At 40.0% G+C, this 23004-nt stretch overlaps 3 protein-coding genes across 3 annotated transcripts; 2 read left to right on the top strand and 1 right to left on the bottom strand.

Moving 5' to 3' along the window:
- Positions 1–209: 209 nt before the first annotated feature.
- Positions 210–2279, top strand: LOC134180269 (probable UDP-sugar transporter protein SLC35A4). The gene is made up of 10 exons (XM_062647384.1): positions 210–273; positions 348–456; positions 527–727; positions 799–857; positions 974–1036; positions 1101–1255; positions 1315–1340; positions 1397–1481; positions 1772–1827; positions 1893–2279. The coding sequence occupies exons 1-10, from the start codon at positions 230–232 to the stop codon at positions 2082–2084; spliced, it is 990 nt and encodes a 329-aa protein (XP_062503368.1). The 5' UTR covers positions 210–229; the 3' UTR covers positions 2085–2279.
- A 342-nt stretch (positions 2280–2621) lies between these two features.
- On the bottom strand, positions 2622–11578 carry LOC134180377 (uncharacterized). Its single transcript, XM_062647526.1, has 19 exons — positions 11416–11578; positions 11284–11358; positions 10476–10629; positions 10220–10416; positions 9585–9736; positions 9190–9395; positions 9048–9136; positions 8933–8977; positions 8495–8552; positions 7253–7575; positions 6092–6724; positions 4738–5198; positions 4562–4683; positions 3935–4021; positions 3780–3869; positions 3565–3725; positions 3313–3505; positions 3132–3253; positions 2622–3075 (listed from the first exon to the last, which is right to left on the bottom strand). The coding sequence occupies exons 1-19, from the start codon at positions 11541–11543 to the stop codon at positions 2889–2891; spliced, it is 3483 nt and encodes a 1160-aa protein (XP_062503510.1). The 5' UTR covers positions 11544–11578; the 3' UTR covers positions 2622–2888.
- A 206-nt stretch (positions 11579–11784) lies between these two features.
- LOC134179711 (centrosomal protein of 131 kDa-like) lies at positions 11785–22321 on the top strand. Its single transcript, XM_062646643.1, has 22 exons — positions 11785–11898; positions 11980–12046; positions 13061–13233; positions 14513–14638; positions 14699–14867; positions 15115–15376; positions 16930–16990; positions 17053–17096; positions 17159–17267; positions 18244–18369; positions 18432–18538; positions 19066–19162; positions 19287–19730; positions 19797–19871; positions 19924–19986; positions 20272–20357; positions 20512–20596; positions 20667–20753; positions 20811–20878; positions 21629–21757; positions 21818–21878; positions 22034–22321. Exons 1-22 carry the CDS (start codon positions 11806–11808, stop codon positions 22109–22111), a joined length of 2610 nt encoding a protein of 869 aa, XP_062502627.1. The 5' UTR covers positions 11785–11805; the 3' UTR covers positions 22112–22321.
- Positions 22322–23004: the final 683 nt, after the last annotated feature.

Here is a 23004-nt window from a genome sequence, read left to right as displayed (position 1 = left end):
AAAACAGGAGCAAGTTACGTAATGAAGAGAAAGCCCAGAGAGATGAACATGACGTGGAGAAATGAACGGATGAACACCATCAGACGTTGTAAATTTGAGTTGCAGAGTCTATCTAATAGAAGGTACCATTTTACAATACCGCGTGCACGTGGTATACCGTTTGGGTAGCATAGTACCGGAGGCGCTTACTACCGGTATCTGGTTGGGACTCCAAGGCACAACGGCGTCAATGGTTTACCAGAGCTCTTGGCGTTTCCTGATATTTTCTCTGAGGTGAGTACGACACTTTTTCCCTTTTCTTGTCGCAGAGTCGAATGCGTTTTCTTGTAACGGTATTCTTGTTCTAGTGTCGCTCTGTATGGCTCTCACGTCGTTCTCATCAATCTATCGAAGGACGACAACGACCGTGTTACATTCAACTCGGCTACCGTCGTCTTGATGATCGAATTCGGCAAGGTGACTGAACTGTGTCTAAAAAGTCAGATACCACGTGCACATATGCATACATCCTCTCTACTATCACTAGTTTATCTCTTCTCTGCTGGCGTATTTGATGGAGTTGTTATGGATGCCGGAAAAGTCGACGTCCAGACAGATGTGGCAGCGTGTAGCACCTCTGTTTGATGTTGCCAGTTGGATTCCTTATGTTGTCCCGGCTGCTCTTTACTCTGTCAATAACAACCTTGTTGTACACATTCAGCATTACACTGATCCGGCGACCTTTCAGGTACGCAATGTGCTTTGGTTTCAATTTGGCGGGCTTGACGGTATCTTTTTCCTTGTTCCGGTGATGTGAAGGTTCTCAGTAATATGAAGATCCCGACGACTGCTTTGCTCTACAGACTGTTGACTGGACGGTGAGATGATGTGGTACTTAGTTGTTGTTTGATTTCAATTGTATCTAACGTATAGTTTCTTATGTTTGCATTGATCTACAAATGTCTTGATCTTGATCAGTTGGTCAACGTTATAGGAAGATACCTCGCAATAAACAGGTCGCTCTTCTATTTTTGACTATTGTAGGAATGAGCTGCAGGTATTAATTAATTAATCAAAGATGGTTTTGTATGTCAGTTGAAATAAAACTTTGTTGTGTTTAGTTACTCTGGTATCCAGGCTGAAAAGGAGATAACCGCTGCTAAAGGATACGAGGACACACATCGGCAGGAATCAATGAGGCAACATCTTTCTCTTCTAGGTCTGCTCCTAATTTTGATCTATTCATTGGTGTCTGGATTTGCTGGCGTATCCATAGGTGAAAGTTTAGAAAAATTTTTTCGTGTTGGAATATGAGTGTGATTTGATTGGTTTTAGAGATGATAATGAAGAGGAGAGCTCATGTACGTAACGGCACCAGTGTTGCTTGTATATTGCTAATAGAATATGATTTGCGTAGATAAATATTAAAGTTCAAAATGTTCATCTTGCCTCTTTCGGGATCATGATCAACCTATTGATGTATCTGACAACTGCTGATGCAGGTACACATAGTAGGTAGATAATTTTTGTCCATCTTTACATTTTGATTTCTTAGCATCATGTAGCCATACATACTACACTTTCCTTTTTGTTCTTGATCTGGCATGAAGGTGAAGGTGGGAAAGATGTGTGTAGTATGGCTGCATGACACTAATGATTACTGACATATATCTACAAATTAGATTTCCGGATGAGTAATAGATAATCAGTTATTCTAATCTTGGCCAAAGTTAACCAGCAATACAGTGACACTTTGTTGTTGGTTGAGGTATATTTGAGAATGCTTTTGTAGAGTTGTCGTTCTTCAGTGGCTATAACATTTGGACTGCCTTGATTATAGTAACACAGGTTGGTATACATGTCAGCACAAAAGCTATTGGTCATGTTTGATATCTTGAATTCTCGGCCTGTAGATTGCCAATGGAATGATCATCTCATTTGTGTTGAAGCATTTGGGCAATTTGACTCGATTGCTCATTATTTCGTGTTCAGCAGTGGTCACAACATTTGTGTCCCATTTTCTATTTGAATTGTCTCTAGATCTCTACTTTAATCTCGCCGTTTGTCTATTATTTCCTACATTGTATCTTTATGGAAAAGACTGATTCCCACCCTTGATCATTCACGTAACACAACAATGGAATGAGGCTTTTACTTGATACAGAATATTTTAGTTAATATATTGAGGCGTAGACATTCAGATGTATAAGATGTCTGCTTGTGTAGTTCAAATGTGTGTGCTATGTCTCCAGTTCCTCGGTGAAATCAGATCAATTGATGGGGTCTTTACATATATTTCACATCAGTGCAATAAGACTATTAAGTTGTTTCCTTTACATCATGTTTGGGCTATTTTGTTGTCACGCTGTTTGTGTGTGGGCGGCTATTGGTGTGATGATGTTCATCAAGTGGACAGGTTGCAGCAATGACTTTATTATGCACTATCCCATATACACACATCTGCACACCAGTTGCTTTGCAAGAATACTCGGATTTTGATGGTCTACATGCCATCCAATGTATTGCAAATACCTGCTTTCTGTGGTCATCTAATTCAACTAAAGTGACTAGAGGTGCTAACTAATATATTTCAAAAAAAGTAAATTTAAAAATTTCTAAACCTACATATAGTTTTGGTTACTGTGTTAATCATGCTCATGCAACTTGTAGAGCTATGCATAGAAAATGACGATGGATAATATAAAAATATATAATAGAATATAGAAAATGCCAGTATTGGTTCGGATCTGAAGAATTCTTGTCAACAATTCTATTAACTGAAAGAGCTTAGCAAGGCATTATTTAAAGCAAACTGAACAACTAATGAACACCTAGGAGTCCAAGCTGTGGCATACCGTATAATAACTAACTGTTAGAACGTTTTCATTAAACTTACTTTAGTGGAAAAGTCACTTTAAGTAGGCTGACAGCTCTCTGCAATGCTGCTGCAGCTCATCTAAATCAATGACAGATACGGTGTGAATAAGTTCATTTTCCAGTTTGCCGTACAACTCTCGAAGAGGCGGAACGTCCTCACAACTTGGTACGTTCAGCAGAGAGTCAAACACGTCCAGCCACACTCCACGTTGCCAATTCCTAAGGAAAACAACACGCATTGACTTCGGTAAACTACATGCTAGCTGTTTGGCTACCGTTTGGGCTTCTTTGTTGTCACCCAACGACCGGTCTGTGGATGTTGGTATACTGAATCTGCTTTCAGATACTCGTTGTATATCAGACAGTGGATTGTTGCAGCGATGCCGTACATATCGAACTGCTCATTACGACGAGTGAGAGAAAGGAATCGTGGCACTAAGATTGTATATTGTGTACCTGCTTAGTCCATGGCATGTTCTGTCTCATTTCAATGCATTCAAAGTCGTTGGTACCTGCTTGCCCACGAAATGTTGTTCCAGCAGGAAGACATTGCATGTCTATAGCTCGACCGAAGTCTATGAGTTGGAGGCCATGACCTGCCCAGCCACTCGAGCCGTTCGAGCAATAAGTTTCAGACCAACTGGAACAACTATGTACAACACAGCGTAATGACAGTGTAAGCACATCAATGTTTTTGAAATTGCTCACTCTCTGTCGTGAATGATGAGGAAATTGTCCGGCTTTACGTCACAATGAAGTATCCCGCAGAAGTGAATGACATCAATAATCTTCAGTATTTCAATTGTATAAAACATCGCTATTGATTCAGGTATAGTGTGAAGATTGCTTCGGTAGCAGTTGACAACATCCTGTAATCAAGGCATTTCGTCACTCGCCAGAGTCAACTAGACAAGCAACCTTACCAGAAGTGTTCCATACGGATAGAACTTTGACACAAGAAAACTGACATTGCTCAAAACTGTAAACGATTGGACAGACATGATACTTTGTCTCTAGACATTTCAACATTATTAAAGGGCAGTTTTGAAAGTAACACAACGCATGTTTTATCGTATACCATGTTAGTAACACACTGGAGTGTCTGGAGTCGTTCTTGCAGTGTTTCAAGGACGTAGAATTCGTATGAATGTGGAGGCGTCTGAACCTTCAACACAAATTCAATATTAATAGCAACAATAGATGAGAGTAAAAAAGCTGCAGTTGACGAAGACTTAGACATATCTATCAAGTCTTTCTTGATCTTGATTTGGACTAGTTTACAATTTCAACAAAAACACCCACACTTTTTGATAGTTCGGATGATGACACCAACATATATCAATGATATTCTATTCTGCTCATGATAGGAAAGCACCTACACAGACATGTGCAGAGTAGCATCCCGTATAGACAAAATTTGATTTCTTTTCTTCTGTAACAGTATCTGACAGTGTTCCTTTGCCAGTTGTATCTTATCCCCTAATGGTGTACATAACGTGTACAAGCAATTATAGTAGTTGGGCAATCTATATCAAGGGCCAGATCCACAACCTCATTGTTATTACGTTACATTACATTGCATTACTATCTCTGGCCACCGCAACTTCAGAAAACGAGACATAGTAGTTAAGTTGATTATGTCAATCCCTCCCACAAGCATTAATTTGTCTGAGCATATAGCTTTGGTCTGTTACTCAGCACCAACCTTTACTGCTACTTGGTTGTCTTCATATTCATCCTTGTTATCATTTTCGACCACTTTTGCCAGGTATACAGAAGCATAACGACCCTTTCCAATCTTCTTTTCAATTTGGCACATTGAGTCACCTTAAACAAACAAACTAGACATACTAAAGTACTCAAATATATTGTCTGCTTTACCCAAAGTAATGAACGTTCCCTCGTCCAATTTGTTGAGGTGTAAGTCAGACTTCCACTCCTCACAATTGTAATACTTTGTGTTGTCTTGCCAAAAAGTTCCAGGTATCGATTCAGTCACGTTTGTTAGAAACGTTTCACTAAATGGGTTGATGGGTTGAGGTGAGTCACTTAGGGATTTACTGCTTGAGCCGCTGCTGTTCTCTTTGCTATCTACTTCAGGAACTGGACTCAGCTGTGGCCCAGTGTAAGCCCTTCGTTTATCTACAACATCTGTACAAGCTTCCTTTTGACTTTGAATTCGACTGATTGACCAGTTCATGGCAATATTCACATCACACGGTGTTGACACTTTAGGATCACGAATTGAAAGCTTGGTTTCTTCAAAGGGTTCATGATTCTCAGCTGATACAACAGACGTTGAAGTGTCCTTGCCCTGAGAAGACATTTTTCCGGCTAAAATTCTGTTTTTAAGAGAATAGTTAGACATGTCAAATTTTTTTATACCAGTACAGTTTTTGCTTTATTTGTTTTTTTGCATGTGTATTGCCCATTGCTAGGATGTTGTTTGGTGACCCAACTGCATTAGCATTATTCCTATATGACCATCAATAGTGGACTTGTGCCTGGTGTTGCCACGAAGCTCCTTCCTCCACATGACATTGAAACATGTTGTAGACACTTTCCTGCGTGACCTACTTACTACCTGACATAACACTTCACCAACCAAACCAGAAGGAAACCCTTGCCAACATGCAACAAATAGTAGATAACTGATATTCATGTTCATTGGACCTTGGTCATCAGAAGCTTTCTTCTTGATAATTAGCTTCGACTAATTATTCACCCGGGAAGCCCCTCATAATCAAACTGGATAAATTAACATCTCCCTACCATGGGTTAGTTAACTTACACGTAAAGGACTACAATATGTAGACTATGAAATCCTCTTGTAACTTTATGCTCACTGTTGACTCAAGCAAATTTGGATCTCAGTTGATATTGATGTGATTTTGAGATGTACATTTATTGTTTGTGGACAATGGACACAACAGAATGCATGCAATGGGATTGTGCCAGTCCGAGCCAGCACATCAAATCTCCCCAAGCCAGGCCAGCATGGCTCAGCATGGCTTGGCCCACAGTCACATAACATTCTGAAACCCTGTCGACCCACACCAGCCAATGCTGGCCTGGTTGCCTGTGCTTGTTTGAATGGCTATTAGCTGGTTTCATGTGCTTAATTAGAGGATGATGTGCTGAAAAATCACTTTATTAAATGGTGATAAGTCGAATTTCACTGGCAGTAGGTCATCACTATCAATTAGCCAATTTATTAATTAATCTGCTTTAATACCTGGATGGTCTGATATCCGTGACATTTCCAATTGCTGTGCTCCTGTCATCGTCTCCTTCTTTGTCACAGAAAACAGAAAACACTGGTGGATTAGGACTCCCTACCCTCTCTGATAGCTTGAATTGGTCCTCAAATGATTTCTGTTCTTCTGTTAGTGCAGCTGGTTTGTCAAGAGCAAGAGAGCAATCAAACATCTTCTGAACAGCTTCCATAGCATTGCGAGTGTAGATGGTCATTGTTGGTGATTTCTCTAGATTTGGGCTCATTTCCTCTGACATTTGGTTAGGTTCTTTTGGGACTTCCTCGGCTCTCTCAGACAAGATGGCAACTTTTTCTGGAACAGCATACTCGGGTGGATTTGGGATGGATAATTTACTACTGGTCAGCTGTTGGGTAGATAGATTGAGATATGAATCATCGAGTGTTGGATCAGCTCTCACACCAGTACCGTCTTTGTTCACTGACACTGAGTTATGCAGCAAAGTAACAAGTTCCCGGTTACTACTATTTTGTTGAGAATCTGTGTGGCAAGACACCGGAGATGGTTGAACAGCTGTAGTCGATGATGGTTTACTGAGACAGCTTGCAGTGTCATCATCTTTGAATTGCAAGCATCGTGTAATAGTCCCTTCCCTAATAGCAAATAGTCTTCAATCAGTGCATTTGATGACTAACTTTATCCAAGAAATTGCTTTTCAAGTTAATCAACTAATCAGCAATACTAAATTATCTTGTGTCTAGAGTGTATAACAAATATGTGGAATTTATAAAAAATAATTTACCACCCTTCCATTTCAAGAAACAATACAGCCTATGTATTAATTGTCTGTCTCTTATAAGAACACTTCGCCACTGGTAGAACTTTAAACTAGCCATAAGTACAATATACTTGATATCTTTTTCTGTCCTCAGTCCTACCAAAGTTATTCCCTCAGTACGTTATCTCTAAACAGTCTTGGTAATGTGTGACTGCCTTCTAATGGCATCACACAACTGGTAGTCAACGAGTTCGTGCAAAAACTCAAACCCTTCCTTCCTACTAAACGCCTTCATCTGCTTGTACTTTGTGTCATAGTTACATTTATTTTTAAACTACATGACTGCAAACAATGACTCACATTATATAAACTACGTCTGCGGCTAGTCGGTAGAGTCACATACCTGTGTTGAGCTTGAACAGCACATGGGATTTCAGTTGGGTTGACTTCTTCTATTTCAACATCACTGCCAGTCTCTGCATCTTCAGCTTTCTGCATTGTGCCTACTACACACGTGAACTCCAAACTGTCGTCGTGCCTCTCAACTGTGTCCTCGTTGTACGTGTACTTTGGCAATAATGCTCTTAGCTCTTCAAAGCTGACTTCATCGAGTTCAGGTGGGTGAAAAATAATTCCTCGTCCTTGAGGGTAAATAACTTTGTGGTCATAGGCAAGACAGATGTCTGACGGTAGGTCCATCGACACACGTGTGTAGCCATAGTCAGGCTATTGACAAGACACAAACGGTGTGTTCATTACCATAACTGACCAGTTTCCAGCCATGTTTGGTGGCAACCACAAATATGGTGTATACTTAGCACATGGCAATATAAAGTTTTTTTTTCTAGAAGCGACTCTGCAACACCAAATTGGCTTGCTTGACATTCCTGGTGCTACCTACATTCTATTGGAAGTGCAGCAAGGCTTCAAAGCTTCACACGTAGCTTTTTGTCTCGAGACCCATTTGAGTGTTACGATACTTAGTGCAAGGCAAAATGTATTTATTGTTTAACAAAATGCTGTAAATCAATAAATGTTCGTAAACTATTTAATTTTGTAAATTTGCAAAGAATTTACTAACTTATTAAATCGCTTACTAACTTTCATAGCCCAAATATCCATGCACATTTGGTAGCCCAAATATCCATACGGATGCACATACAATGCTGTCTGAATGATTGCCTTCATTGTTTGGGTTGGGCAGAAAGCTTTCACGGCTCAGGGTAGTGTCCTGCCAACAAATTGGGTTTGCAAGCCAAGAAATCAGAGACATATTGAGAATGAAGTAGGCACCACGTTGACAGACCTACCTGGATGTTGATTGAACCTCGTCACGTCCACACACGTGTTCAAGACGCATGAGAGAAGTTTACAAACATTTATTAATTTACAGTAGCTCGACAGGCAACACTAAAGAACTCAAAGAGAGCACGCCACACAGACGTGGAAGGTTGCTGGGCATGCAAGCAAGGGTGTGTTTTACAACCAAATATGGTTACTACCAAACTACCAGGAACTGGAAAGCGGTCAATTAGAATAGTACTGTGTTGCATGTTTGCCCTATTTGTCAGAGATGGACACAAATTTGGAAGACTGCAGCGCATGGAATAGGTCGTATACGTATCAGTACATCTTTGTTTCTTACATGAAAATACACTTCATTGATGAGTGGGTTATTTGGTACTGCTGGTAGCTTTGTCTCCCTATAAATGAGATGTATGATTTTACAACAGCAAATACACACACACACACACACACACACACACACACACGCATGCACACACACACACGCACACACACACACACACACACACGTGCACGCACACACACACACACACACACACACACACACACACACACACACACACACACACACACACACACACACAGACAGACAGACACGTGCACGCATGAGTATTGTGAACCATCTGTGATATTCATCCACTACATCGATCCATCCATCAGTTGATCTATACTATAACTTTCTTTTCGTGGGGAAGCCCACACATAGTGTACTCCAAAATCATCAGCTGTAATTGTCTTACTAGTGTGGCAGCCCAAAGTGTGTAAATTAGACTCTTACTTGAGCGCTTTACATTGAGAATGCAGTTTTGTCCCTACAGCTGCTCTGTGAAGAAAGAAATGTTTACACTGACCACAGTTCATACAAATCATATTAGACGCATTTGTTTCCTCACTTGCCATCGTTCTCTTCCGGATCTTTGTAAGCCTGAAATCCCGTTGAAATAGATGGTTGTTTCACAGGTTGTTGATTGGCTCTCCCAATCTAGAAAAGAGCACAGTGTCTATTGCTCATTGTGATGATGTTGACATTAATACTTTAGCCTTTGGCCATTTGCTGGGCTTCTGAGTGTTCTCTTTCGTGTGACTACTGTCAGGAAAATGCCTCATAGGCAGTCGAGGCAGCTGTTGTGGCTGTGTCTTCATGTTTTCATCTTGATAAACGTGTAGATTGTGAGACTTCTGCTTTGAAGCAGCAGTAGGTAGTTGCTGTTGGGCAGTTGATCGAATGCCACCTTGTCCAGCTAAGGACACAATATCTACATTTAATTTTCTAGTCACTAAATAATCAGGCAGTTGTATACATATAATACCAAACTGTTGGCACATGTGTGTGTGTGTGTGTGTGTGTGTGTGTGTGTGTGTGTGTGTGTGTGTGTGTGTGTGTGTCACTGTGTGTGAATGTGTACCTAAAGTTTCATCGAGTGTCTTACCACTAACTGCCACTCCAGTTCTTATCGTTCCCACATAACCTCTTTTGGACATTCGAAGGTCTACCAATGTAGATCTCTCATCTCTTCCATCAGAGACGACAGGTTTTGCTTGCTTTTCTTCCATCCTTTGACTTTCCCTCGCCATAAATTCACTAAATACACAACACACTTCACCTTGCATAACTTATAGTATGTACCCTCCTTTCCTAAGTTATCGTTTTCTTCTTGTGTTTGTTGTGAGACAACAACTAATGCACAACTTCAATACTGCAAATAATTTCCAGATCACTGTGCATTGGCCTTATGTTTTGGAAACAGAGCAATCTGTTGTGTAAATGTATTCAGATGGTCACAAATGGAGGTTAAATTGTACAGGAAGACCTACTGATGTCAGAGTAACAAGGAAATATTCTCTAAGGCAAGACAATGTCAAGAATACAAAAACCAATTTTTTCAGAACAAAATGACTAATTCATTACTATTTGATACTCAAAGCAACAGTAGTAATGCACTAATTATATATAAATAGCATAAACATCAAATACGTGTGTTTGCCCCAAGATGTGAACTGCACCAGTACAGTGTACCTGGTGTGATGGCATTTGAGTTCACTCTGCTATGCCTACACAACTTACTAGTAATGGCGCTGAAGTCTTCTGGTTGGTTCCGCATTTCTGTGAATGCCTAGACAATAAATTTCTTTGGCCCGCGTCCAGTTATGCTTGAGTTCCAGCACAGCAGCCCACGACTCATAAAACAAAGCTAATTCCTGAAAATATCCATTAGACTCAAGATAGTCAAATATTTGTAAGGGATTTTGTTTCAGGTGAATCTACGAACACGCACCAATGTCTTAGACACAGGAAAAGAGTGCATAGCTTTGAGTCTTACAAATTTCAAACAGATGTTGAGAAATGTATGAGAATTCTTGAGTTTTTCTGGTGCTGGTTCCAATCGCATGTACCCTTTGAGACACCGAATAGTCGCTGTTTCCAGTTGTTGTCGTCCACCATTTGGATATGCTTGCTCTATCCAAGAGAGATATCTAGGGATAAACACTATGTTGCCCCTTTAAATGAACACTTGTGACAAATAAAGTTACATTCAAGTGTGACAACCCTATGTTTTAGAGTTCCTACTCAGTGCAAGCTCGTCTAGCCATGTCAAATAAAGAAATCATAGAAATGTAAAGAAATGTTGCACAAGCTATATATAGTCATGTTTATAGCACACCCTCAGGTGCAGTTCCATTACTTTCGATTGACAATGTAAGGTAGGTGTCACTCAATCATACCAACACACACACACACACACACACACACACACACACACACACACACACACACACACACACACACACCATGACAATAACATGGATGCATACAACACATTCACACAGTGACATGCACACAAACAGACATGCAGAGAGTGAGACAGACAGACACATAGAGTTATTTTAGTTTCTTTAAGTTTTGCTTTGAGTTTAGTTTACTTGTACTTCCGGACACTGATAGTTGGACAGCATAGATAGACTTAAATAAATGTGATTGACAGACAGACAGACAGACAGACAGACAGACAAACTGACATACACACACACACACACACACACACACACACACACACACACACACACACACACACACACACACACACACACACACACGCACAAACATAATTTAGCTCCTGAATAGCGAACCTCTCCCAAGTTGGCAAAGCATGGACATCTGTGGAACCTTGTCTGAAATCATTAGCAAGGGCGTCTTCAAACTGTCTAAAAGACAAGTTGATTTTGATCTCGACGTTCAGCAGAACACTTGCGGCGACCTACTTCTTCGTTACTTCAATCTTATCATCGACTTCTTGATTGCTAGACAAGCCTGCTGACAGGAGGGCCATTTTCCGACCTTGTTTGAGAGGTCTGATGTTTTCCTTCACCTTCTCCCAATCGCCGTTCATTTCCTTTTGTGAAGCCCGATTTCAAACCTATTCCGCGCTTGATTTTGACGCATGCGCATAATCAAACAACCTAAATCTTTATACAACGCGTTTAAACTTTAGTACGATTAAACTTATCAAGTTTTTGCAATTGTCTTTTTTATGTAGCATCCGAGTAAAACCGTTTCTAAGTGCACTGTAGATCTCTTGAATATGACGAAGATACTCCGAGGCCACGATTACCACAGCGACGCGCAGGCGCACAGCGGGACGTGCAAACCCGATGTCGTCTCTCGATAACTTCGGTCGAATAAGTGGCACAAGTCAGCGCGTCTACTCTAGAACGTCGAAGCGAGCAACTGCGTCCTCAGAAAAGGTGGGGCACGTGCTGTCGGAGCCATGAGGAATTTACGGTTGTAACGAAGATTTGATCGATTGCCTCATTTGTTGTTGGTAGTTTGGCTGTCAGCGATACGGGGGCGGAGTTAACTTTGTGTCGCCTTCTACTCAAGAGCCAGTGACCGGTATTGTTACTGTTTGTTAGCCAAACTACATTGTTGGCTAGAAAATGGCTTGTCTGTCTGTCTGTCTGTTTGTCTGTCTGTTTGTCTGTCCGTTTCACGGTTTGTCTGTGACAGTGTCTATCACCACATTCATTAATTAACCGATTAGTCTTGTTTAATTAATAGTTTTAAATGTGTGATACTGTACTTTAAAGTTTGAGTTGTAGTAAAGAATTCTGTTATGCTGTCTGTCTGTCTGCTTGTCGAGTACTCCTGCTGGCCTGCCTTCCTGCCTGCCTGCCTGCCTGCCCGCCCGTCTGTCTCCCTGTCTGTCTGTCTTGTCTAGCCTGTCTGCCTGTCTGTCTGTCTGTATGTCTGCCTGCCTGTCTGGTGTGGTCTGTCCGTTTATGCTTCCATGTTCATGTTGTATTGGAGAAAAAGATTTTCTACAATTCTGCAAAGATGCAATGCCAAAGTTATCGTTAGAAAACTTTCAAAACTGTCACCTAATCATGGTGATTTAGATAGATTATTTGATTTTGACATTCAAAGTCAAGTCCATTAGTTAATAACTTTGTTGTTTGCAACGACTGATTTGTATTTAAGAATCCTAGCATATGTACAAGTAGAATCTGTATGAGAATAAATTATCTGTCTGTCTGTCTGTCTGTCTCTCTGCCTTCTTGTCTTTCTGTCAATGGTAGTATATTTTCATAAATCGACACCAAAACATCCACATATCATGAACTAAATGTCCAGCAACTACCAAGTCCACAAACAAAACACAGCTATCTAGCTAACAACTGCTCAGAATACGAGTCAAACTCTACATGTCCAAGACCAGAGAGTTCACTGAGTTTTCTGTCTGTCTGTTAGTCTGTCTGTCCTTTCGTTTACTGCTATACCTGTTTGTTGATTTCTGTGTCAGTTTACTTGCTGTTTTCATGCTTGATTGCATTACACAAAACCTTTGTACTAATCTTTTTCCTTTCTATACATACTTAATTGTCTGTAAGTGACATCTATGATGTTTAGCTGTACTTGATGTTGCTCGTTTTGAGCCAGCGGCGAAAACAATTCAGCAATGGTACCGGAGAGTGATTGCAAAGAGAAGTGAAGCCAATCAACAGATAAAGGACATGCTGAAGAAAAAGCAATTTCAAAGGGCATCTGATATGAGATTATCAAGAAGCATCGCAAATCAGCAAGTAAGTAATCAGCGTCATTTGAATGTCCGATCATCATATAAATGTTATCTGGCTGCATGTCTATTGCCTTTTCAGTGTTTACTGGTCGCATGTTGTTAGTGGAGAAGGATTTGTCGTGGCAATGTTGTTTGAGTTTACATTGAAAATTAATGCTCATTTAGTCAGTCCTTCTAAAGTTGATTAAGTTGTTGAATTGCCTACTTTATAGTTGACACATGGAATTGGGTCTACAAATTACAATACATTCGAAGTTTATTAGCTCATTTTACAAATCTTGTTTAGAGGCTTTTTTTTGTGCTCTGTATTTTTACTTTGTTGTATTGGTTGAATGGCTAAACTATGTAGTGCTAGTTGAAGCACATGAAAGTCAGTCAAGGCGATTTTGGGCTTTTATACAGTATAAACAGAAATCATCTCAAAACCTTTTTGTTTGTGGACCTTTGTCAGTGAATACAAAAGGTGACTTGTACAGTATGCAACAAGTAACCCGGATAGAAGTACATTGTCCTGTATAAGAATCTACAAGTGGATCACAAGTGTCCAGGATATTCTGAAGTTGGTATGATGTCCTGTTTACTCGTAGCTTTATATACGGGAAAGTTACTTCTATCAAGGGTACATCTTGTATCAGGGTCAACAGAGCCACTGCAGCAACCATAGGCACCCCACTTTGAAATTTTGACCTTAGCCAGTTATCTATTGTCTGATATTTTAGTCTTGGAAATAACTGATTAAATAGAATAATATATTTAGAGATTTACCTAATGGTGTTTTGTTTTGAAGTTATGTAAAAATGTCCTCCATTTACCTGAATGACTGCTACTTTGTAGTAGTAAGTCCTGTTAATTAATTTAAGCAGCTGCTTGTAGCATGCATTAAATTATGTCCTTTTAATGTATGTTAGGCCTCTCCACTTTTAAATTGCTTTTGTCTGCTGTGTGTATGCGTCATTTATATCACAACAATGAGGCTGTACAACTTTACAGACATATGAAGCTGTTGCAGCTAAATGATACTTCTTTTTCTACGTTGCTTTTACTCTTCTTGTTGACAAGTGTGTGTGTGTGTGTGTGTGTGTGTGTGTGTGTGTGTGTGCATGCGTGCGTGCGTGTGTGTGTGTGTGTGTGTGTGTGTGTGTGTGTGTGTGTGTGTGTGTGTGTGTGTGTGTCATGCACAAGAGTGCATTTGCAGGTGTGTGCATGCATCCATTTGTGTTGCCTACTCTGTTTACTCATATGGCTGCTGTAGTAGTAGGGATTTTATTTATTTATTGTTTTAGAGGAAGGCAAAGGAAACCAGTCGAAGTGAAAAGGAGCGAATGGCTCGTCTTGCTGCCATTGAGGAGCTAAAACGAAAACGAGAAGAGAAACAGATAGAACAAAGAAAGAAGGCTGAACAGGAAATGGTGAAATTCGTAGAATAACTGATCAGCACAGAAAACAACATTTTTGTATTAATTTCTCAGGTTTATCTTGAAGCAAGTGGTAAAGTAAGGAAACAGCCTGTGAAATGGAGAACAGGTAAAGCTACAGGGAAACAAGTTTATGCTAATTCAAGGTCAAGATTACAACAAAACAAGAAACAAATTCAACCGACTGTTGATAAAGTGACTGAGGTCATGTTGAAGACAACCAGTAAGTAGACTGTTCAGTATCATTTTGTTGCTTTCATTCTATTTGTTTTAGTGGTATTTTATGTATGCTTGTTCTCTCTTATCTTTCTGTTTTATGGTGTGTGTGTGTGTGTGTGTGTGTGTGTGTGTGTGTGTGTGTGTGTGTGTGTGTGTGCGTGCGTGCACGCGTGTGTGTGTGTGTGCGCGCGTGCGTGTGTATGAGCATCACGTGCCATTGCGTCTTACTGGGTATACGTTTGAACATACAGATGAGGAATCTGAGCCAACAGAAACTGCACTGGAAGAGACAGCGGCGCTTGATGGAGAGAGTCAGAGTGATGCACACAGCATTACTAGTGTTTATTCAGACATGAAGTCTCAAACTTCTAGCCACTCTACCCTTCATGAAGCTCTAAAATTGTTGGAAGCTGAGCCTGAGCCTTTAGAATATCCCAATGCAACCAATCATCAGACAAGTGAGCTGTCGCAGTGGATGGACAACAAGGGAGGACTGTCAAGTGGAAAGCTTGGGTCAGTGTGTGTGTGTGTGTGTGTGTGTGTGTGTGTGTGTGTGTGTGTGTGTGTGTGTGTGTGTGTGTGTGTGTGCGCGTGCGTGCATGTGTGCGTGCATGTGTGTGCATGTGTGCGTGCATGCATGTGTCGAATAATGAAAATTCATTGGTTGGAAAGAGTGACAAGCATAGAAGTTTTGCAGAGCTGAACTAACAGGAATTGAATACATTTTGACTCGACAGCAACTAAAATTGGTAGGTCATGTTGCAAGAAGATGAGAGACGTTTACCAAAACAAGTGCTATACGGTCAGTTGTTAGATGCACCGAGAAAATCTGGTGGTCAGAAGTTGAGGTTTAGAGACATTCTAAGACACAATTTACAGAATGTCGATATTGATAACAAAAATGAGAAATGATAGCATGTGACCGTTCAATGTGGAAGAAAAATTTAATATTAGGTTTAGATCGTTACGAGGAAGGTAGAATTGATAAAATTGAAGAAAAGAGACTAATGCGACACAAGTATACACCACAAAACGTGACTACTGGTACAAAGAACGTTTGAAGTATCTGTCATTGAGTATGTCGTTCTAGAATTGGACTCTTTGCACATGAACGTGCTCATCAAAGACAAATTTTAAACAACTGCTGAATGGAAGTCGTGGACTCATTGTTGAGTAGCGAAAAAGAAGTGTGTGCTCGCGTGCATGTGTGTGCATGCGTACGTGCACAAGTCTGTGTGTACATGTGTGTGTTCTTTGTTTCTAATAAACTAGATATCAGAAGTGTCATTGTTATACAGGGGTGTTCCCAGGATTTCTGTAAGGCACGGCGGAAATAACCACGCCCACCTTAAATTTTGGCCCCGCCCATTCCGATTTTTATGATCAACCCACAAAAGCTTTGATGCAGGTTTGCTTATGCTGACATGCCACTAACTGTTGTCACAGAATGCTCAGGCACAAAAGGAACGAAGTGGTTTATCTTTTTAAAAAAGTTTCTCTCTGTCTCAGTTCACTGTGCTTGACCACATGATAGCTATATTAATGCGAGTGAGAAAATTTCCAGACCTCAAGAAGTTGAGAACCTCCCTTTATATAGGATAGGAAGGCCAGATATCTACAGACTTCATTTGTTACCATCAGATACTGACCTAAATAGTGGGCAGAGTGCAAGACAATCACTGTTGAGCTCTGAGTGCTTGTATTACAATTAAGTTCATACCATATGGCAGCCTTTGTCCTAATTGGTCTTATCTTCAAACCAAGCATCCCAGGAACTACTTGTTAGCCTGAAACAACTTCCCACTTTTCAAAATACAAATACAAGTCCATTGTCTTCATAGCTAATCACTGCCTACTCATACAGCAAAGCATGACGGGCCTGTACCAAGTGGAAGCCAAGGCATGGGGGAGTGCCGGTCCTTTTGTATGCTGGGGACAACCTGTTATACATCTTTACGCTATTAAACATCAACAATTTTGTCAATGATTCTAAGAGAGTTGGACTATGCACTAAGTATGCAGACTTAGATGCTGTGTTCTTGTTGATGTGTTTCATGTCATTTTAGGAGTATATTAGACTTTTTGGCAGAGGTGGAACGAGAGAATCCTTCTCCTATACCTTCAGATGTATATCAACAAACTTTGCTTCTTGTGTGACTTGTGTGTATATTGTTTGGTGCATTATTTAGTTGAGTCGAAGGTCTATGGTGGTTGAGGAGGATACTCAGAAAGAGTGAGGACGTGTGTCACATTTGCTGGTTGTGCTGGCAGTCAATGTTTCTGTGATGTCATTAGACTGGATGCAGTATCTGCTGTGACAGCTGACATAGCTTCAACAATGTGCAGTCAGAAGGAAGCTCTGGATGTGACGAGGAAACGGCTGGGAGCCGTAGAGAGAGAAATCGTAAGTTTTGCGTGTTTAGTCAATACGTTGCAAGGGAGGGTTAGAGAGTTTGTTGCACTGTTGATGTGTTTTCTGTAATTTGAACACTCAATGCTTACTTTCTTTATTATTAATTTACAAGCACAAACTGCACAGTATTGACACTACACTGAATAGAGACAATTATCGAAGCTCTTGTAGTGATGGCATTTAGTTTTTTGTGCTAGATAGTTTTGCATAGCTATGGGCACTTGCTATGGTGGTTCAAATTGATTGCTGACTGTCAACTAATTAAGCAGTAAGTTTATGTGATGTGAGGTATTATTAGTACTTCAAACAGTTGGAGAACTAGAATAGTGTTATGTCAACGTTTGTTGAATGTGCTAAGCACATTTAGTGTTGTTACGAAGTGTGCGCGCACGTGTGTGTGTGTGTGTGGGGGGGGGGGGGGCGAAAGTCCTCTCACTGAACCCTCCAAGAGGGTACCCCACGGGACCTTGTATTTCTGGTAGTTCTCTGGCCAGGGGGAGGAAATGCATGCTAACTTCAGCTTTGGCAAGCTGAGGATGGTGTGAGGCTAGGATGCGCTATCCCAGCAAGCTAGTCATCTGACTGTGTATTTGCTACTACTTGCAGAATAGAGCGCGTTCTTCTTGGCGAAAACTTCTGCAATGCTGAAGCCCATAGTGGGTATGGCGGAATTCCAGGTTCCAGGTGTGTGTGTGTGTGTGTGTGTGTGTGTGTGTGTGTGTGTGTGTGCACGTGTGTGTGTGATTTAGTTTCATTGTCAGTTTGACAGTTATGTTACTTGGGCATTGGAAAAGGTAGGAGGTCATTAGACATATGGATATTTAATATGTTGAATATCGTGCAAGTTAATGGTCTAGCATGTTGATAAAACAGTGCAATGAGTGAGTAAATTAAATGGTCAAGTGAGGCAATAGGGGATTGAATATTACTTAATCGGTTTTTGTGATGTAGTGACTGTGATTTACAGGATGAGCAGCGGCAACTGAACATGTATCAGATGCAGCAACAGCAGAGAGAACATAAGCACAAGCTCACACTACAGAAACAGGAATACGAGCAGCGTCTCGAAGGATTGCAAAAGGTCATCGATCAAGTAAGGGATCAGTGTCTTGTTCAGGAAAGCTGCGATTCATACATTCTGTCTGAATTGTTTAGCTTGTTGATCAGAACGAAAAGTTATCTGCTCAGTGTGAGTCTCTACTGCAAGCTATGAAGTCGACCGACCAGAAATACACTCGTAAGATCCACGAGATGGAAGAAAGGTTTGTGGTCACGTGATGTTTGGTTGCATGCATTGTGATGCTTGATATGCACTTGAATCATAACAGGGTGTTAAAGCTTCTGTTACAGCTGAGACATTTGTAGATTTATTCATGTCTATAACTCAGATTTGCTGTCTTATTATTATCTTATTGGATTATTCATCTTTATGTCTCAGACAGGAGCACATGTGCAAAGAGCCAGTTAAAAGAACAAAAAACTGATGATAATAAACAACACTTAGTCAGACTTTGAGACTCTTTAATACCCATTGTAGTCATCCAGTGAACTTGTTTGCTGACAAGAGAATATTTCATGCAGTGTTTGTCAATTTTGTATTTTGTCTACAGGCACTGGTAATTGAGTTTATCTACTGGGAATAGTTTGAGTTATATTTGCTTTGTATGGATAGTGATTTTTTATGATTTTTCTGTTTCTGTATTCATACGAGTAACTTTAGTTGTTATTGATTGTGGTAGCTGTTGGTTTGGCATCATTACTTGTCGCTTAATTTGGTCTTCTTCTGCAGCCATGCTCGCGAATTAAAGCGGCAGAAAGATATTGATGCTGCTGCAGAAAAACTGAGAAGAGAAAAATGGATTGATGAGAAAACTAAACAGATTAAGGTGTGTCTTGCTTGCATGTCAGTTGGAGGAAACACAAGCAACATTAGATTGAGCGCTTACTTTTTATAATCTCTTTTGACTTACAATTTTCATTTGCAAAAGTTGTTATTCATTGTTAACAAAGGATATGACAGTCCAAGGACTGGAACCGGAGATTCAACGTCTCATATCCAAACACAAAACGGAGATGAAACGAGTGTCTGTCATCCATCAAGACGAGTTGGCAAGAGCAGATGAACGTGCTAGTAGTCGCTTTGTTCAACAGACTGAAGACTTGCGAGAGCAGCTTGCCAGAGAGAAGGAGGCTGCGTGTCAACGGGAGAGAGAACTAGCGAGACAACGATATGAGAAGCAAGCAGAGCAAGATGAAATGGCACTACAGAAAGAGCGACGACGGTTACACGATGAAGTGGAGCACGAGAAGCAGAGGCTTGCCGATATGGTACGACAACAAAAACAAGAAATAGATGGATTGAAATCGAAATTACAGACACAATATGAGGAAAAGTTTAGTGCAATAGATGAAGACAAACAAAGAGCTTTAGAAGAGCTTGAAAGAAGACACAAAGTCAGTCATTATCTAGTTAGTGTGATGTCCATGCATCACATTGCTTTTTTATCTTCATGATGGCAGTCTGAGCTTAGAGAACTGAATGAGCGTTTAACAATAGAGAAAACTGCTTGGCAAGAAAACATGATCAAGAAACAAGTATTTGGTATATGTATGTGATCTCGATGTATGCTTATTTTGGTTTTGGCAGGATGACATATTTGCTACTAGAGAAAGAGAGCTGAGGGAGAGTATGCGGAAAGAAAGAGATAAGGTAAGATGTAGATTCCTAATTTTCTTGCTGGTGTGGGTCTTTCTGTGGGTAGCTTCAGTGTTAAATCAAATTTGGTATTTGTTTAGGTGTAATACCTACTTTATTATTACCGGACTGGCTTGTGTACTTGATGGCAGGCTGATTGATTTTGTGTCTGATCTTGTTTTACTTTACTGTGACTTGTGGCTTTGTTGATTAATTTATTTTTGTGGGTTGCTTGCTCATAAGTTGGTGTTGCCTGATTGTTGTTTAGGATTCACGATTTTGTTTATTTGGTGTTGGTAGGAAATAGAGATGGTTATTCAACATCTGGAAGCTGAAACTCGTCACAACCAGGAGGACATGGAGAAAACTACAGAGACAAGAATTAGGTGGGTATTATAGTATGTCTCTTTATGTCTTTTTACTAAAGAGAGTCTACTCTACATTAGCACGTCCAAATATATGACTGTGTGCATGTCCGTTGTTTCTCTGTTTTTCATGTCACTGTCTGTCTTATTGACTTGCCATGATGGCTTTATGCAGGAGAGTAAGAGAGAAATATGAAAGTGAGTTGAAGGAGCTAGAGCAGTCAGAAAAGAGCACAAGACAGAAGTTCTCTAAGATGAAGGTCAACCGTTTGCACTACTCCACTTTCCATAAAGGCAACATTTTGGTTTCTAATATTATAAAATCTACAGGACCAAGTGCTAGAGTCTCAGAGTTCAGTTTCACAGTTAGAATTGCAATTGAAAAGAAAGGAGAGAGAATTGGAGGATTGCCAGGAAGTGAGACAAGCAAGGAATTTGTTGTTGTTGGTAGCTGATACATCGATCTACACACAGGTGTCCAGCCGTTTGACCAATGAAAGAGATCACATGGCAGACATCATCAGACAGGAATTTGTTGATCGGTAACTGTGGCTGTATTCTTATTCTGTAGTAGCAGGAAGCAATTGTGTGCCAAAACTTGTGTGTGTGTGTGTGTGTGTGTGTGTGTGTGTGTGTGTGTGCGCGCGCGCACGTGTGTTCATGCTTGCACACATGTGCTTTATGCATGCTTGCACACATGTGCTTTAGTTTCTCCAATTAAAATTTTTGGTATGCTACATGTGTCATAATGTTGGCCAGCGTATCTTAAATGAGTACATATGTGATAGTAGAAACAGCGACTACAAATTCTGACTGTCATTTTTGTGATGCTTTTCCTATGACCATTGCACGTATTTTTCTGACCAAAGGTAAAAGTTTGTTTTAGAATAAGATGTGGGCTGAAAACTTGTAGACTACACATAGTCTTGCTTACCCATTTTAGTTAATTTATCCCGTGCAGTCAAAGCCACAAGCTGCATATACTGCATTCATAGATGACAACCACTGTATGCACATATCAGTCTGCACTTGTATAGATGATGCACGGCAAGTGTTGTTTTACCTTGATGTAAGTAAACCTTCACTATTATTCTTGTTAGCTGGGCTAAGTCGAGTACTATACTTGCTTAACTGCATTACATTGTTTTCTATCCATTTGATTGATACCTTCATTGCCTGTTTGTCTACTAATATTGTTTATTGATTACTTGAAATACTTGTATAAAAATAGTAATTTGGGTTGAAGTCTATGATCCTACTGGAGTCTGTTGATTGTCATTATGTGGCCTTAGCTTGGTAGCTACTGAGGAAGAAAGCAAACGCATGAAAAGTGAGATGAGTGAGATGAAAGCTCGACACAAAGTTGAAATGGAGCAAGTAACTAAAGACAAGGAGAGCGAGTTGAACGAAATACACGATAGGTACACGCTATGGCAATCTGTTTCTTATTTGTTGTAGTCTACATCTGTGTGACTTCATAGAGTAAAGTTAGCTCTTGCTAAGAAGGAAGAAGCCATTAAATCGATGAGAGAACAATATCAGGTATCTCACTGCTGCCTTATATATCATTACAGTTAATGGCTAATACACAAACACGAGTACACTTACAGTCTTAATTTGAGAAGGGTATTCGGATACATACAGTATGATTACCATTTACATGTATATTAAGATGATAATACTATGTTTGGTTACAGGCTGCTGTCAAGCGATCAGAGCATTTTGAAATGCTTCTCAAACGACAGCGACAAGAATTGACAAAACTTCAATCATAGTGCTTAAACATTATTACAGCAAATTATGGCCAGTTTATTGATTTTGATGGCAAACATTTTATAGTAATGGATTTTTATGACCTTTATGTGCATGACAATATTAAAAGCATTATGAGTATATTACAATTGTTACAATGTGGTAAAGTTTAGTGATCATTAGGGTATAGCTGCTGAGATTCAGACAGTACAGTTGTTTCAGCAGTGCTGCTTGGTGTGTTCAGTGTCCTTGTACTTAGATGCATATATCATCTACACATTTAGTAGTTTATGTTATGATCATGGAGAAATTGTTATACCAGGGTTTCCAAATAACTGATTTAGTTAATTAATATAACAACAAAGGTTGTCTACCTAGATATGAGTTGAGTTTAGAGTTATGTATTCTAGTTTTATTTATTTAATACACAACTTATTTCAGTGTATCCTTCTGATTCTAGGCCTATTCTGTGGTAGTTTTTTTCTAGCTTTTTTTTCTAGCTTTGTTTTCACTTTGTCATAACTCGACTGCGTTTATTTACCATTAGCGTTGTAGGTGAATTTCAGCAGTGCCTTCATCTTTGCTTGCATGACATCATTCCAATGAGAAACATTGCACGTTATTGTAATTGTACACATACCTGTCCAACTCTCATGATTTATTGGCGTGAGTTTCACTCAATTTTGAAAAATTACATTGAGTAGGTCTCACAAGGTGTCTTGATCTCATGCAAAATTCTGGAATTCGAGTATTTAGTAGAATATGTTTTGTTCTAGTCATGTGAGCGGAATACTAACCCAGTCAGGCCGCCTATCTAATTTAATTCTTCCTGTCTAATCAATGATGCTGGGCAAGTTGAACCCAGCAGCAAGTGTACCGGCTTCTAAAAGAATTTACTGCAGTTATCAGCTTGTAG

This window comes from Corticium candelabrum, chromosome 5, assembly GCF_963422355.1.
Source record: "Corticium candelabrum chromosome 5, ooCorCand1.1, whole genome shotgun sequence".
Taxonomy (NCBI): Eukaryota; Metazoa; Porifera; class Homoscleromorpha; order Homosclerophorida; family Plakinidae; genus Corticium; species Corticium candelabrum.
The sequence above is the reverse complement of the archived record's forward strand: the minus strand, read 5'-3'. Positions and strand labels throughout refer to the sequence as shown.